Source organism: Dendrobates tinctorius, unplaced genomic scaffold, assembly GCF_039654945.1.
Source record: "Dendrobates tinctorius isolate UK_male_01 unplaced genomic scaffold, ASM3965494v1 ptg000099l, whole genome shotgun sequence".
Taxonomy (NCBI): Eukaryota; Metazoa; Chordata; class Amphibia; order Anura; family Dendrobatidae; genus Dendrobates; species Dendrobates tinctorius.
The window spans coordinates 10,852,037-10,869,697 of record NW_027361767.1 but is presented as its reverse complement, the minus strand read 5'-3'; the positions used below and the strand labels follow the sequence as shown (position 1 = coordinate 10,869,697).

At 43.1% G+C, this 17,661-nt stretch overlaps 1 protein-coding gene across 1 annotated transcript in view; it reads left to right on the top strand.

Annotated features, from left to right (window-relative positions):
• The first annotated feature begins 3,922 nt into the window (after positions 1-3,922).
• Positions 3,923-17,661, top strand: part of PDE4A (phosphodiesterase 4A) — a 369,944-nt gene continuing 356,205 nt past the window's right edge. The window contains exon 1 of the mRNA XM_073587575.1: positions 3,923-4,439. Coding sequence (XP_073443676.1) covers positions 4,150-4,439 — 290 coding nt within the window. The 5' untranslated portion in view covers positions 3,923-4,149. The remainder of the gene's footprint in view (positions 4,440-17,661) is intronic.

The window sequence follows — 17,661 nt, the reverse complement described above, 5'->3', positions numbered from 1 at the left end:
AAATATATTAAATAGTAGGGGGCCCAATACAGACCCCTGTGGTACCCCACTAGTAACCCTGGCCCAATCTGAGGATGCCCCATTAATAACCACTCTTTGTTTTCTATCACTAAGCCAGCTACCTACCCATCTACACACATTTTCCCCTAGCCCAAGCTTTCTCATCTTACTTACCAATCTTTTATGTGGGACAGTGTCAAATACTTTAGAGAAGTCGAGATAAATGACATCCAATGATTCTCCTTGGTCCATTTGAGAGCTTACATCCTCATAGAAGCTGACAGGAGCGATCCTTCATAAATCCATGCTGATATGGAGTTAAACGGCCGAGTCTCGCATGTTAATACCCGGTATAGCAATAAAAGGAGCCGCAGGCTCCGCTCCCGAGTGCCGGCGGCAGTGCCGGGTATTAACATGCGAGACTCGGCCGTGTTTCTCACATGTGTGATCCCGGTCTTACAATGTGTCTATTCAAATCAATGGACTGAATAATGCAGGGCAGGACAGGTCCTCCACAGCCGAGACCAATAATTGGCTGCAGCGCCGTAGATGTGACGTCACCACTGCAGCCTGTTAACAAAGACCAAGGCATCGCCAGAATCGGTGAGGGTTAATATCAGTTCAGTTTAATCTTTTATACTGTGGAGTAATAAAAGTGAAATCAGGATAACCCCTTTCAGCCAAAATTGCCTAGGAGGCTGTAAGAAAATTTTTCTAAAGTTTTTTTTTTTTAACTGGAAAACCCATTCAAAGGATGATTTCACTTATGAAAATGGAGGGTATATCGCTAAGATAAGCCATCCCTTTATGATTCCAACCTCTGGGACCCCCACCGATTGTGAGAATGAAGGGGCTGCAGCACTGATTTAATCCTTTCTGTACAGAATTGGGGGGGAATCATATAGGGATGACATGATATTTCATGACCTTCCAATAAAAGAGCGCTCCTTAAAGAAGGCTTTTCACTAGATCTGAAGTGTCCAGTTTTTGCTCTTATTTTATTCTCGCTTCTCCCCTGAGTATTTTGCTTTTTTCTTTATTTAAATCCGCCATACGGTTCCGGAGATATGGGCCTTTATATTTAGTGCAATTTTTTTTTTTTATAAATTGTTAGGGGGCATGGTCACAGTGTATTGTAGTCTCTAGACCCGCCCCCGAGGATCATGTGAGCCATCAGCACCAAATGAAAAGGCCCATATCTCTGGACCTGTATGATGGATTTTAAAAAAACAAAAACCGAAATACTGAGGGGAGCAATGGGAAGAAAATAATTGCTCACTTTTGACCTGCTGACAGGCAAGTCCTCTTTAAAGGCAATGTCCCTGTCATCAGATGGGATAACAATAAGGGGATGAAATATACAAAATAGAGACTGGGAAGTGTGACTGTGGCAGCCATGAGACAGTGTAAAACCAGGACAGAGAGCTTTTTGGATGTCACACACAGAAGCTGTTGTGCTGCACGTCTGCATTCCCTGATGTTTGGTTGAGATGATGGTGGTTGTGGTCCATCATGATATTTGATAAAGTGGACGCACGTAGGTTACCTAGCAGCATTTTACCAACGCTATGCACGGCATTGTGATGGGGTGACCACATTAGATTCATGTTTGCTGTTCCTATGGCTGCTTACAGGACAAGGCAGCAAAGACTGTGCTGTGTATATATTTGTACAGCGCCATTATATACCATAGGGCCCGGTAGCTGTGAGTCACTGCCAATAGTTGTCATTAAAGGGTCATTCCCAAAATAATTAATGATCAACAAATTACTGATCGATGGAGGTCTCCACCAATCAGTAAGTTATCCCCTATCCATAACCTCATGCTATGGAAATAACCCATTAAAAATGTCCTGCCGTTTTGTGTACACAGCTACTATGCGGACCTATGCGTCATCACTTTGGAAGATATCATGTCACTTATACCTTACGGTGACCACCATAATTAGAAAAAAAAAAAAACACAGAAGCTTAAAAAAAATAATGGAATTATTTGGGGGGGAGGGGATGAAAAAAAAAGTTTTGCAGTGCTTTATTTGTACCCACCCAATAATAGTCGGTGCCATTGAAAATACAAGTTACACTGCAATTAAAAAAAAGGAGAAAAAAAAAACATTAAACAGATGTGAATTTTGGAAAACTGAGATGAAGTTAAACAAAATAGAAAACAAAAACACCCCACCCTGTGCAGAAGGGGTTAATACTTACAGGGGGCCGAGAATAAATTCCAGTAAGGATAATAATAACTAGTCAGTGAGACAGAGATGAAATTATAAATAATAATAAAAAACTTTAAGATATTTATTTACTATTAAAATTAGAAAAAATAACATTTTAATAAAATTAAATAATATATATATATAAAAAAAACACCCTGTCCTGGAGGGGTTAAGATTTACAGGGTTCCAGAATAAATTCCACTAAGGATAAATTAAAGATTAAATTGAAAAGAAAAAAAAAATCCTTAATGATATTAAGATATGAAAAAAAAAACAACAAAAATGAAAAAAATCTAAAAAAAAATGTAATAATATATACAAAACACCCTGTCCTGAAGGGGTAAATAATTATAATAAAAAAGACATTTAAGATATTTATTTACCATTAAAATTAGAAAAATAAAATAAAATTTAAATAAAATTAAATAACATATATATATATATATATATATATATATATATATATATATATATATATATATATAAATCACCCTGTAATGAAGGGGTTAAGACTTAATAAATTCCAGTAAGGATAAAACAAAGATTAAATTATAAATCAAAAATCCGTAATGATATTAAGATAAGAAAAAAAATATATAAAATTTAAATAATATTTTTTTAAAAACCTTTAGAACTTTTCTAGTTCTAGAGTCCAAGTGTCTTCCCAGAGGGCGTGGTTTACTGATACCCCCTTTCCTCTATTGGTTACTTAGGGGGAGAGGGAGGAGCCGAGCTCTGTGCGTCCCGCCTCCCTCGTGACGTCACGGCATTGGTTGAAGGGAGGCGGGGGACACCTGGCAGAGTTCCGTCAGTCGCCCAGCAGTCTGGGCTGACAGAGGAGGTGGGGATACGCCGCTCCGGCTGTAGAAGCACAGGGATTTCTGACTCGGAGCCGGCTGACAACAGGATGGACGATGCCGTCTTTTTACCTAATGCAGCCTCCGTGCTACCGAATCGTGTTTGGTCCGTGCACTCATGAGGAGACCCTCCAGGACAGGTGCAGACGCTCGGGACGGAGAGTTTTCCTTGCCAGGGTGATGAAGGATGCGAACCATATGTGAGGAGGAGCAGCAGGTCTTTTTCTGTTGGCATCAGAGCTGATTCGGTGCCTGTTGGTGGGATAGGTGCAGATCTGATGGTGCCCAGGAGCAGCTGGCATTGCTGTGGTGCATGGCATGAAGACCCCCACATGATGATGGTGAAGTGCCAGGACCCCACTGCTGGAGTGCAGGCAGATCCTATATGATTGATCCCCTTTGCACTAAATGCCAGTTTGCAGCCCCCCTTATGGGATCTGCCCATCAGACTGATGCCACCCTATGTGCAATAAAAGCTTTTCTCTCCCCCTGGCAATAACCTAAGCAATAATCTGCGGAGAAGAAGAAGAGACTTTCAGATCGGCTTCTACCATCTCTACAAAGAATTTCTGTAGGATTTCTCCATGATAAATCTTCACGCCTCGATTTTTCTTAAACAATATTTCGCTTCGACTAAAACTAGACCGCCATCCCGTAAGGAGGGGCGCAGCGGCGTGCGTTTCCTCCCGTCCCCTATACATGGACCTCGTATTGCTAATCGCTTCCTCTCAATAATCACGACCTGCCTTTGTTTTTCTATATATATTTTTCTTCTTTTTTTTTTTTGCTTCTAACCAGATTTTTTTTTATTACTGTTATTATTGTTTATTATTATTATTATTATTATTATTATTATTATTATTATTGCAATTCTATTGACTCCTTTATTTTTCTATCTCCTTTTTTATATGTTTTGTGAAGCCTGTTAATCCTCGATTTGCCTTTTTATCAAATACATATAATACATGGACCGGTAAACGTGGACGTTCGGAAAAGATCCTTTTATTTTTCTCCAGATTAAGATTTATTTTTTGGGGGCAATTAATTATTTTATTATTTTCTTTTTTTGCACAATGATGGAAGTACCGACCTGCACGAAAAAAAGTCTCTCGCTGTCTCTTCCCGTTCCGCGGGAGGGGCAAGCCACCCTGAAACCTCCGCAGCATCTATGGAGGCAACCAAGGACACCCATCAGAATAAAACACCGGGGTTACTCGGACACAGATCGCCACCCTCACCGGCAGATGGAAAGAGCCGACGCTATGGACACGAGCGACCGGCCCGGCTTGAGGAAGTCCAGAATGTCTTGGCCGTCGTCTTTCCATGGGACCACCAGCAACAGCCATGCAAGCCATAAACACCGGTACGTAGCTGGAATTCTAGTTTAAGCCAGGTAGAACTTTTTGGGTTCTTCCATTAATTTCTACACCATTCTTATTGACTGGCTACTTAGAAAAAAAAAATTCTGGAGTGAATGGTTCCTCTATGTCTCTAGTTGCCCCCATACTCCACAATCCTACAAGCCGCCATCGACCCTTTAATGGGAATCTGTCACCTCTTTTTTTCGACTATGAGCTGCGGCCACCGCCATCAGGGGCTTATCTACAGAATTCTGTAATGTTGTAGATAAGCCCCCATGTAAGCTGAAAGATTAGAAAAATGAGTTAGATTATACTCACCCGAGGGTCCGGTCCGATGGGTGTCCTGGTCTGGTCCCTCCCATCTTCTAGTGATTGTAAGGGGGTGAAGTGCAGGAAGAGCCGAGAGAGAGTTGCCTCCTCTGCTCCGTGCCCGGAACCGCTGAGCAGGGCAGACAGGAGACAGTTTTGTCTGCTTGCTTAACTCGTTCTCATAATATTCATATTTGCACTGATAATTCTGTCAGTGTTATCCCCTGTAAGTAAACCTCCCTTTAGCTGTTGGTCCGTGTGTTCCGTGGTGACGTACTCGTCTCCTGCACTTTATTACATGATGACGTCCTCTTCTTTGCTGCCTGTCGTGGCTCCGGCGCAGGCGCACTGCTCTGCCCTGTTGAGGGCAGAGCAGAGTCCTGCAGTGCGCTGGTGCCGGGAAAGGTTCGGCGCCTGTGCACTGCAGTATTCTGCTCTGCCCTCCATAGGGCAAAGCAGTGCGCCGGAGCCACGACAGGCAGCAAAGAAGAGGGCGTCATCGCTAAAAGATGGGAGGCGCCGGACCAGACTGCGACACCCATCGGACCAGACTGGATGCCGGGGTGAGTATAATCTAACTTTTTTTTTTTTTTCTTATCTTTCAGGTTACATCGGGGGCTTATCTACAGCATTACAGAATATAAGCCCCTGATGGCGGTGCCGGCAGCTCATATTAAAAAAAAAAAAAAAAAAAAAAGGGGTGACAGATTCCCTTTAATGAGCCTTACCTTAATAGTTTAGTCTTCTGATTCCTCTTCTAAATGGGAGCCTCGGATTGGTGACTTATGTCCATGATCCGTCATGATGAAAATCAATGTTTGTCCGGCCCCTCAGCAAATATTCACCTTCAGATTAAGGCTATCTGCCCACGTTGCGTACTTGATGCTTTTTTTTTACGCGTGTAAATGGTCCAAAAACACAATGGAATCCTTATGCAAGGTAATGCAATGACAATCCTGAAGTGTTGCGCCCATGATCAGTATATTTCCGTCCGTATTTGCAGCGTTTTATTTTCCACAGCGTGTCAATTGTTTGCACGTTTCTGCAGCGTTTTTGACTCACTGACTTCAATTGAGCCAGCAAAAGCGTAGGTGTAAAAAGGTTTGCGTATATGCTGCCAAAAACGCTGGGAATTGTCAAAGGAAATGATGTCAGAAGGAGGAAGCGTGTGTGGGTGGAGCGTGAATGTGTGTGTGTGTGTGTGTGTGTGTGTGTGTGTGTGTATACCCATGCGACGAACAGCCCATAGTGATTCTACTTGGGCGTCGTTTGATGGGACTACTACTCCCATCCGGCTATGTCATTTACAGGGACAGCCAATGATGGGAGAATAGTCTCATCATCCGGTGCCTGTGTTCAATTGTAAAAAAAATCAAAACATTTACATAATCGCATACATATTCACATACACTATACCTAATCCCCAACGCCCGCATCTCCTGTAAGCAATCAAAAATAATAAACCAACATATACTTGCCTGTCCGCCGTAGTCCATTTAATACCGAGGGTTCCACGACGATCTAGCATGTAGAACATTCACATCGGGAGATGAACTCTCACGGCAGAGCAGTGATACACTGCAGGAGCAATTACACTGAGAGGAGGTATCGTCGGTGACCGGGTAGAGCGGTCACATCTCCCGATGTGAGTGCACTAGGGTTTATCTCCTAAATGAAGAAGAGATCAGGCATGTTGGAAACCAATAAAAACCTGACCAGCACCTCCATAAAGCATGAATAGGTGCCTACTGCAATGAATACATATCTTGCAAAAAGGAGGAACGCAGCAGCACTCTGTAGAGACCAATATATAGGCGAACACAAAATCTATCATAAGTGAGAAAACTAAAAAAAAAAAAATTACAGAAGTGAAGGTTCTCGGCGCATAAATTGGCCAATTCATGTGAGCCCATAAACTGCGATACAGTGATACACATTGGGGGTCATTACCTCCTGTCAGTGTATTGCTGGCGGTCGGGTAGAGCTGTCACATCTCCCGATGTGACTGCTGTAGGGTTTATCTCCCAAATGAAGATGAGATCAGGCATGTTGGAAGCCAATCTGTCTGATCTTTTTTTTATTTTTTTCACTCTGACATCAGATATTGGTAGAGATTTAGACGCTCCCTTAGAGATCAGATTGTTAGTGCCGTCAAAATCTCACGTTGTGCTGTAACTGCCGCTGACTTAGGGTTCGGAATTTGCAATACATTGAACACAAAAATGAATAAAGTTAGTATGGAAATATGAGAACACTCGTGTTCATCGTTGTGATGACACAGCATTGTATCTTAATTAATCAGACGTCTGTGTTCAGTAAAGGGGGTTTTACACATAGCGATATCGCTAGCAATATCGCTAAAGCATCACCGATTTGGTGACGTAGCAGCGATATCGCTATGTGTGATACTTGCCTCTGACCGGCTCCCCCGCGGTCTGTTGTTGATCGCGCAGCTCCATTTCTCGTCGGGCGCTTCCTGTGGCGCCGACGAGCGACGTGTGGAGGCGGGCGGGAGGAAGTCAGAATCGCCGCGTCTGAAAGGTAAGTATCGTCTGCTGTACCGCTGCTGCATCGCTGTGAGATCTTCCTGTGTGGCAGCTCACTAGCGATCGTTTAGCGATGCACCAGCGATCCTGACCGGGTCGTATCATGGTCGGGATCGCTGGTGCATCGCTAAATATAAAAGGGCCTTAAGCCAGGAGGCATAGACTTTTAACTTTGCCTCTTCTTGTAGGTTGAATTGACATCTGTAAATTGATGGATGGTTGATATTTACCTCTTATATCGGCTCCTACAGTTTAATTGTACTATTAGATTTGCAAAACAGTGGGATGATCCCTGATCGATGCGGTTTTGGCTAGTGGACTAGAGCACCCGCTGACCCCCTGTGTCTCCACCGTCATGATGCGGGAAAGCCATAGATCGCAAGTGTAGGATGAAAGCTTGGACAAAGTATACATGTATCAGGGTAATTTTGTCACAGATTTGTGCCGGGTTTTCCCTATATGTCCATCATAATGAAATGGAAGGTAGGAACTGTGGTTCTGACCTTTTCCTGGAATCGCAATACTTATTCCAAAGATCACTGGTGCACAGACATGTTGATTTTTGCCATGGCTGAACGCTACTTGGCCAGCGCCCTTTCATATGTCCATAAGGACGTGTCTTTCTTTTGCGGCCTCTGATGCAATTTCTGGTCTAATTTTATTAAATTCCCTCATACACATGCGCGCTAGTGTCGGTCGAGTGTGCATGTGTTCTCGAAAGAGAGGAATAATCTATACTAGCTAAGGATTGGGCGTGGTGGAACCTTCTTCCCCACCCAGAGTTGGGCTGTGATGGTTACCACAGTCCCTACCGAACCGGTGAGGTGCCCACTAATAGCCTGAAGATGGGTTTCTGTGTACAACATGGAGTCTTAATGTTTGTTCTCAACTCTCTCCATATAAACGGCATAGAAAATGGTCAACTTTACCAAATGATGGATGGAATTTCATAATCTTTTCGGATCACTGGCTATGGATTGTATGGGGTTGATCTTCATGTATTACATACTTTAGCTTAGGACTGTGATTGCTATATATTTATTTTTGTCCTAGATTTAAAGGTGTAAAAGTCTGATCATTAGGGGGTCCGACTATTGGGTGCCAAAGTCCCTTGTGTGAATGGTGACAACGGTATGCATGCTCAATCACAATTCTTTACTTCCATGGATATATCGAAGATAGTTTTTCCGTCAGTCCCACATATGATCGCAGGCACTATTGCTCCTTATGGCAGACTTTGGTACACTCATTCAGTTGACTAGAGGGGATCACAGTATGGGAACCCCTAGAAATCATACAATCGGATAATCAATGTATTTAGCATCCTAGAATGTTAGAGTTGGAAGGGACCTCCAGGATCTTCGTGTCCAACCTCCTGCTCGCAGTAGGATTCACTAAACCGTCTCAGACCGATGTCTGTCCAACGTCTGTTTGAATTCTTCCATTGAAGGAGAACTCGCCAGCTAGCAAAAGCCCCTTTAATTGGACATTTTAATATATATTAAAAAAAACTGCTATAGAGATAATGTAAGAATTGGCTTACAACTTTTAAAAAGGAAACCAAGGAATGACCAGCACCCCGGGTGAATTTTTTTTTTCTTTTTTTTTTTTTTTTTTTGTGGCTGTCAGAAAAAAAATCCCTGTCGCAACACTCTATTGGGGCATATGGACATCATAGCGGAGAGACCACCCTACTCCAAACTCCCTCCTTTGAGCTAGGACAGAACGCTGTGGAGTGGCCTACGTGTGATGATGCTTCCTGTATAATGGCCACTATTGGGGAATAATTTATTTGGATGTGGGGCCCTCCCAGGTCTGTGGGGTACTCGGTACCGGGCGCTGTCAGGGGGATGTGTCACAGCAGCGGTGACCCGGTCCGTGGCCCTGGGTGCCCAATTAATGGCGGGGTTTTTTGAAATGGTGGAAAGTAGTTAATGGAATAGTTCGTGACGCCACCTGTGGTGTTCGGCAAGTGAGATGTTAGGCCGACGCTGCATGCAGATCCTCTGGGGCTGGTGGTGTTGCAGCCAAGATGGTGAAGCTCCCCACAGGTGAAGCTGTAGCCTCAGCGCAGTGTAGATGTAGGGGGAAGAGGAGAGGTATAAGCGGTGTAGAGACTGGTACCCAGATGTAGCGGTGCTGGGTGTGTTGGCGCAAGAATCAATGGAGGACATCAGGGCTTGTAGTTCCAAAGCTTTGCTCACAGTCTGTAGTACACACAGGTGCCGGCCTCCATGCTGTGTCCTCCGGGTCAGGGACCCAGCCAACCTCCAGGCAAGATGGAATGCTCCCTTCCAACGCTCCGCCAACATGTGCCTTTCTGAACGTCTCCTCTTATAGCGCCTTTTAGTGTGAAGATCTCCTAGTACTGAGTTACACTGGAGTTCCTACTATCAGATGTTCCCAAGAACTCTACTTGTACGGCAGACAGCTGTAGCCTACTTCGGGGACTCCTTACTCCTGAGCCCCGGCTCTCTATCCGTGTTGCTGTTGTGCCCCCCAAGTCTTAGATGGGAGTAGTGCATTTACAGCCCACTACTCCACCGGTGTCTGCTGCAAAACCGTTGGTGTCCGTACAACCTCGGGGACCGGGCCCCGGCCTTGCGCTTAGAACTTCTAGGTAGGGTTCTTCCTCTAACCCACGTCCTCTGTGTTCCCTTTTTCTCCTACGTTCCGTACTTGTCTTTCTTTCCTATGGAAGCTCAGGCTTCAGTTCAACGTCTTTCTCCTTCTTTCCTTTCCTGTGCCAGCTGGCTCAGATCACTGAGGCAGCTGCAGCACTCCTTCCTCCATCCCTCTTCCAGGGATCCTCACTCCTCTGAGTGACTTCCTCTACTGACTGACCTGTAATCCTAAACCTTCCCACTCTTTTGTATTCTCAACTCCACCCACCTCCCAGCACGTTTCGTGTTCCAAGCAGGGAGCCACCAGAGGTGCTCTGCTACACTCTAAGCAAAGAGCCGCAAGGTGGCTTTGCTGAACTACCCTGTTGTGTGGGGTGCGAGTGTTGGAGCGTGGTCAGGAGTTCCCACCTTACCTGGATGGTGGGGTACCACACCACAGGAGGAGGTGCAGTACCTCTGTGGCGACTGAGCCTCAGGGGCGCCACAGATGAATCTCTCACCCCTCTCTACATAATAACCTTTTCTGCCAGGGTCTTGGATGCTAAATCGGCTCTTGGCTGTTTTAGTGGTTGAGTGATGAGACGTCCTCCCCCCTTTAGAGAGATCTTAACAGTCTGGTCCTAGTTTCTTACAGTTGGGGATATCCGAGGTGCGCCATAGACGTATGATTGTTTTCTGATCGACAGGATCGAAAGTCGGCTGTAGACTTTAGACAGATGCAAAAGAATCAGCTTTTCCCTAGATCCCCATTCTTTACACACATGCCCACTGGGCTCAGACTAGTGTCCGTGTGTTTTCCAAAATTGGGAATGTTATCATGTCAAGGAGTTGGGCATGTTGGAACGTGCTATCCACTCCCTTGAGAGACTGTTTGCCAGCGTGCTCCATGTTTTGGGACCTGACTTTTGCAGACTCCTCTTCAGACTGTTGTCTCCTGTTATGGTGCAGCGTCTTGTGTTCTGTTTTTTGTTTTTGTTCTGAGAACCCTTATGTTGTGGTTACTGGCCAAAATCCAACAAGGTTTATACATTTTCCTAACAATCAGCTTTACTTTATTCCTCATTGTGATAAGCGGCACCGATAGCATCGCTGTGTCGTTATGCTACAGGGCTGGCATGACGCAGAGGCTCGGGCTGCGGCCACCGCTCGTTCCACTGGGACCATGTGAAATGCACTGAACCCTAGTCTGATTCAATGTGACTGTGACCCAACAATTGTTCTGTCCTCCATCCATGGCACCAACAGTCACGACTTATCAAAGATAATGACAATTTCCTGCCAACATCCCAGTCGCGCCAACGCTGAGAAATGGAGAGAAGCTCATTGACTTCAGCTAAATGCACATTGTACAAAGCTAAAAGGTTTGGCATCGTGTGGCACGAGGCTTCATTTAGCCAGTGATCCTTACACAGTGGTAACAGCCACTTCTTGAAATATACATGCTATCTTTTTATTGACTAAAACCAGGAATAATCCCCTCCCATTGGACGGCCCCCTAGGAGCGCAAGTACGTGGAAAAGCTATATCTTTGGGGACCTTGAAGTTTTTTGCGGTTTTTTTGTTTTTTTTTTTGTTTTTTTTTATAGGTCATCTAGAAACTGTCTGGTGTATGATTAGGGATGATGGCTTCTTGGGTCTTTTAATTAATCACTGGGCAATAAATCCAACTATAAGCTGTATGTTTGGATTTATCAAAAGGGGGAAAAAAAAGCTCTGGAAGGGTTAACAAAGCACTTGGTGGGGGGGGGGGGGAAGCTCATACATCATGCCTTATTGAAGAACTAAGGGCCAAAGCATAAGACCACTACAGATGAAATGTCATGCTCTGCCCCCTCAGGCTCTGTAAATCACACCATATGTGTGTGTGTGTGTGTGTGTGTGTGTGTGTGTGTATAAATATATATTTCTTAGTTTTGTTTTTTTGTTTTTTTGCAATAAAATCCTATTGTTCAATTTCCTTTTAATCAAAAGTAAAACTATGCAAAACAAAAATATTTTTGGTCATAATTTTTTTTTTTTTTTTTTTTTGCACTTTCCTTCAACTCTGTGGTACAGGGCATTATTATATTATCTTACCCCCCTGACCTGTCTGTGTCCCAGAGGAAGTGCCATTTCCTCCACAGCCTAACTCTTCCTGCCATTGTTAGCCCTGGCACCGTAGCGAGGCTCAACACCACACACAGCTCCTTCGTTCACGGTATTGTGGAAGAATCAATATTCCTTAATTGTTTTGTTTTTGTCATTAAATTAAGCATTAAATTACATTTTTATGATGACTTCATCATATTATTTTTTTTATCTGCCTCAGTGGATTTTTGTTGTCTCCTTTTTTTTTTTTTTTTATATTCATTTTTTTTTCTCTCTCCAACGCCTCTTTATCATGCAAGTGGCTAGAGGTGTCTCGCGCCTCATACCTCACACTGTTAATTGTAGGGCGGCATCGGTGAGAGATGGATTGTCACTAGTGATGGGCGAGCGTGCTGAAATAAGGTGTTATCTGAGGGTGCTAACCGAGTGTCTTCATCGTGCTCGAATACTATCCTCGAGTCCCTGCGGTTGCATGTCTCACGGATGTTCTACAGCCGCAACACTTGCAAGGATTGCATAACAGACTATCCCCACGTGTGTTGCGTCTGTCGAACAGCCGTGGGGACTCCAACATACAGATTAGATATTAGAAATAACTTTTTGACAGTGAGGGAGATCAATGGGTGGGACAGGCTGCCATGAGAGGTGGTGAGTTCTCCTTCAATGGAAGTCTTCAATCAGAGGCTGGACAGACATCGGTCTGGGATGATTTAGCGAATCCTGCATTGAGCAGGGGGTTGGACACGATGACCCTTCCAACTCTAACATTCTATGAATTCCCTCATTTGGAAACGTCGTGGTTTTTTTTTTTTTTTTTTTTTTTTTGTTTTAGTCTGATGCCTCATACGGATGATGTTAATTTTAATGAGGGGGTTAAAAATAACAGGAAACTCTTAACTGTAAGGTTATTTCCCGTGTTTGGATTAACAGACGACAACTGGATTACAGCAAAATAAATAAATAAGAGCAGCGCATCAGAGGCTTAGTCATCGCCGAGCGAGGGAGCAAAGTAATTATTCCAAAGAACAGAGGGAGAATAAATTAAATAGCAATTCGGTTCACGCGACGATGGAGGTGGCACGAAGGAAATGTGATGAAGAATGGGCGACAAGCACGCAGACGGCCGGGCTGAAGAATTGGCATTGACAAGTATTTGAAGCAGACGGATAGGAAGTGACGTCATGAGCTCTCGATGACATCACAAGTAGTTACAACTAGCATGATGAAATGGAAGATGCCCCAATACCGTCACTGCCATTGGGTCGTTCATTGGATGGAGTTTCTTTAGATTGGGTACAGTGCAGTCGTGAGCTTTCTTAGTCTAAAAGAATGCTGAATCTTCTCAAACTTTCTGCTGTTTCCACTCTAAAACTCGGCAAAAATAGCTAAAAAAATACACATTTTAATAACCCTTTTAAACTTGCTACGCTACTATTTTAAAAATTGCTTCTGTCCATGTCTCTGGCAGGTGTAAGGACACCCAAAGCTACTCAGCTTGTTGGAGGCGATACCAAAAAATTTCCTATAAAGGTACCTGTGACTTACAATAAAAGTGTAACTTCTTTTTTTTTTTGTTATCCTGGTGTAAATGCCGCCATTCTCCTGAGTTCGGCATTGTCTTTCTTTTTGATCCTGCGCCTCTCTGTTCCTGAGATATGGCCCCTTTCGTTCCTGTATGTGAATCTGTCCTCATTAGACAAAGGGGTGTAGTCGTTAACATTTCTGTTTGGGAGCCATCTTGAGAACCACGCCCACTTGGTTATAAAAAAAAAAAAACCCCTACATTTATGGAAAGGGAAGAGGAGGCCATATCTCGGGAACGGAGAGGCACGGAAACAAAAGAAAAACAACGCCGGATTCAGGAGAACGATGGCAATTACACCGGTTGAAAAGTACCGTACATATTTATGGCCAGTGACAGATATTCTTCAAATTTAAACTTCTGCAACCCCGTTGTTCAGGTGCAAGACAAAGTTGAATTTTGCAGGTACTCCTGAATTTTAGGCGTTGGGGGTTCCATTTATTAAAGATGGAAGGCACCTATAGGAGAAGCTATATTTTCTCGTCCTGGCATTCTTCTCTTCTTCTGGCCTAGTTCGTCATTATTAGCACATTTCTTTCTTAGCTGCCCTAATTTAAAGGGCTTGTGTCAGCAAACGCCGCAGACGCCAAGGCATAAAACGAGTACTAGATTAGTGATAATCACTGCCAATCATGCGGAATTGTCATAATTTTTAGGTTCGCCGTTCGCATTCTAATTTAACTAGCTTTTGCGATTATCATTGCATGATTTTTACCGCTGAAAACCACTATGATCGACTGATGACAAGAAGCAGTTGTGTGTCAGACTCCTGCAGGGATGAGAAGGTCTTGTGAATGATTTCAATCATTTGTCCTTTACGGCCAGTTAACCTTTTAGATGCGTGACCGTATTGCGCATAGGAAGAAGCAGAGATGACTTTCGGCAAAAAAAATGTTAATGTTCCACCATCATTCCTCTACTTTTGATCTTTCTAAAAGTATAGATCTATCCTATCTTGGTTTGGGGATAAACTACTTGTTAAATAGAATGTCCAAAAACATCCACTACGTCAGTGTCAATGTTTGGGTGGGCCCTCTCAGCAGCCAGTCACTAGACTTGTGGTGCCAGTATGGCATGTAATCAATGAGACCAAAGCTTGGCGGCTGGTAGGATGTAATACGGACCAGAAGGGGACCAAGGGTGCCAATATTGCGTACTGCGTTGTTTTTTTTTTTTTTTCTCTCGGATGTCCTTTTTTAAGCCTTGATCCTTCTAAGATTTTATCTAAGTTTTTTTTTTTACATTTGTGTCTTCACTAGTCACCAGAAGGCAGAGGTCACCACTGGGCCCATGTGGGCGGAGGCCCTCTGACGCCAGCAAAAACTTTAATTAGATGTGCATCTTTGCATCAGTGCCCATCAGGCCATAGTTATTCCTGTGCCAGAAAGGTGTGAATTGCTAAGTGCCCGCTTTCTTCTGACCCAAGATTTGGTCTCCAGCTTACTCTTTCTAGTTCTTTGCCTAGTCATTGTATTGGGATTACGTGGCACAACACTGTAAGAGAGCTCCGAGACCACGAGTGCTGACACCTCTGGAACAGCGCTGGAACGGGAGTTGAGTTTAGTTGTTGTGGGTTTTTTGTTTTGTTTTGTTTTTTTATCGGGGCCAAAAATTTAGCTCAAGTAGTTCAAGAAAGGATTATTCTGGTAATGGACAAACCATATGCACTTTTTGACTTCCTTTTAAGCCTAATTTTGGCCATAGGTAAAGTTGTTTTCCTCAGATCCCATCGTTGTTTTAAAAATTTTGGCCACTGATCAGTAGAAAGATGTGAATTGCTAAATGTTTGCAGTAGTTAGAATGATTTTTTTACATGTACGGTATGTTATTCCAGTGACTCTATCATGTATGTACATTGAAAAAGTGACAGATCTATTGAATTTCTCTACCCCAGGTGTTGGGGAATGAAGTCATTTACTAATTAAGGCTTAGAACAAAGGACTCGTGAGAATGGCAAACTTGGCCCAACCAAGACCAAAGAGGTGGTTGTGCTTTGCTATTTCTACGGCCACTTCGTTCTTTTGATTGATGGGTCTTTGATCGTGTGGTCCGACCACAATCAGTGATGTCGTATCCTAGTACCGAGGTGGGAACGCTTCTTTTAAACTCTTGAGTCGCTTTGATAATTAAGGTTGCACATTAAAAACTGGCTAATCTCTCGAGAGATCTTCATGGGGAATCTTCAATCTACTCGACTCCTACTGACACCATTTACTAACGGGCCTATGAGATGTCCCGAATTCTGAAGACCACAAGCTGAAATTGGAGCAATTTATTGTTTTTTGTGTCTTTTATCGCTTGCTGTCTGCCACCTCCACTTTAGACATAAACACTCTTCCCGTAAGCAGCTCGTCGATATCTGGTTGCTCCCTGGGACTTCTGCGTGCAGCTTTTGATTGCAGCCAAGTTACGTTCTTCGCGTTGACACATTCTGTACTGATTTGGATTGAGTGTAAATCTGTTCTGAATTGGAAAGAGAGCTAATTGTAAGCGATGCCGCTTCTTGTCTGGGCTTTCCACTGCTTCACTTTGGGCTTCTGAGATATTTAACCTTGAAAGCAATCTAGAGGTTACATCAATCCATGAGAACTGCGAACACCGGTGAAGCACATTCTCTGAGGAGGATGAGTATCCTGTGATATTCGAAGAGGGATTTCAGTTGTGCACTACAGCAGGGAGGTCAAAAACTCAGCATTATAAAAGGCATTTACATCTCCATGTTTGAAGTCCAGTGTCCAAAGCCAAATAGACTAGAGAGCATCAAAAGGAGGAGATTAGAGTCCAAGCATGTAAGCGGTTATCTGCCATAGATATTCTAGAATTTGGAAATAAAAATGTTTTGGCCAACCAATGAGCCATCCAAAAAAAGTACTTGGATAAGAAATTTGTGAGTGGGTCCAAGCTTTCTTTCAGTTATCAGATGAAGGTCTAGAAGCTCTGTAGAATTAGATCATGTCAACAATTTATCGGATGTGTATTGTCTTCTTTAGGACCACTGGCATCAGCCATAAGAATTACAAAATTGTCAGAGATAAATTTTTGTCCAAAAATAATCCCTTAAATTTTCAGTTTCCAAACGATCTTCTCCCAACATAAATTATTGGATGAAGGTCTAGTGGCTCTGTAGACAGTAGATGGTTCAGACATCCTATCAAAATACAATCTAATGTTTATTGCCTTGTTTAGACCGGCCGTAAACTTGGATGTAGCTGCCTCGAAGACCTCGTATAAATATTTCTATTGAGATCCATCATAGAGAGAATTTATCTGGTTTGTGATAAATACTTCTATCCCTTGTAGGCTCTGGTTTCCAACATACCTAGTATAATGACTAAGTCAAGCTCACATTTGGCCAACTTTGACTTTTTGGATATTCTTAAATGAATGATAACTTATATGGACAACTTTTTTTAATGCATGTATTTTTGGCTAAAAATCATCTTTGCATTTTAGCTTCATTAAAATAATTTACACTGTTTGGCTTCCGTACTTGGCTAATTAATAGTCCATCAGTGAGCTCATTGTCATGGGACTTGGGGGAGCAGGTGGGGGATGTGAGGGTTGGACTTGTTGGATCCCAACGCGCCCAATACTTTTGTTCTTGCAAGATATCTGGCAGCAGAATACTTCCAACGAAGAGCACATGCACGCTCAACTAAAAGGAATGTGCATGTGTTTCGGAGTTTGGAAGGAATTGCTGGATTTATGCTAATTTTTGGCGTTAAAAAAATAATGTTCTATTATTCTAATGGGCCATGTAGTTGAATGGGTGAAATGTCCCTTGTATGGAACAAGATTTATTTTCATGAGATGAGGGTGGGAAAAAAAAACCTTTTTGGTAGCTCTTTTTAGGAAAAAAAACTTTTTTTAAGAAGACCCTCTGCGATGTCAATAATAGCCTTTTTGAGTATTACCTTCAGAGTATTGTAGTCATTAGTCCAATGTCATATAATTACCAATAAAAGTCAGGACACCCCAATGTCATATAATTACCAATGAAAGTCAGGACACCCCTTGCGATCTTCCTGTTGACAATTACATATGCGCCCGTTCACACTCCTTTTACAGCCCCTAT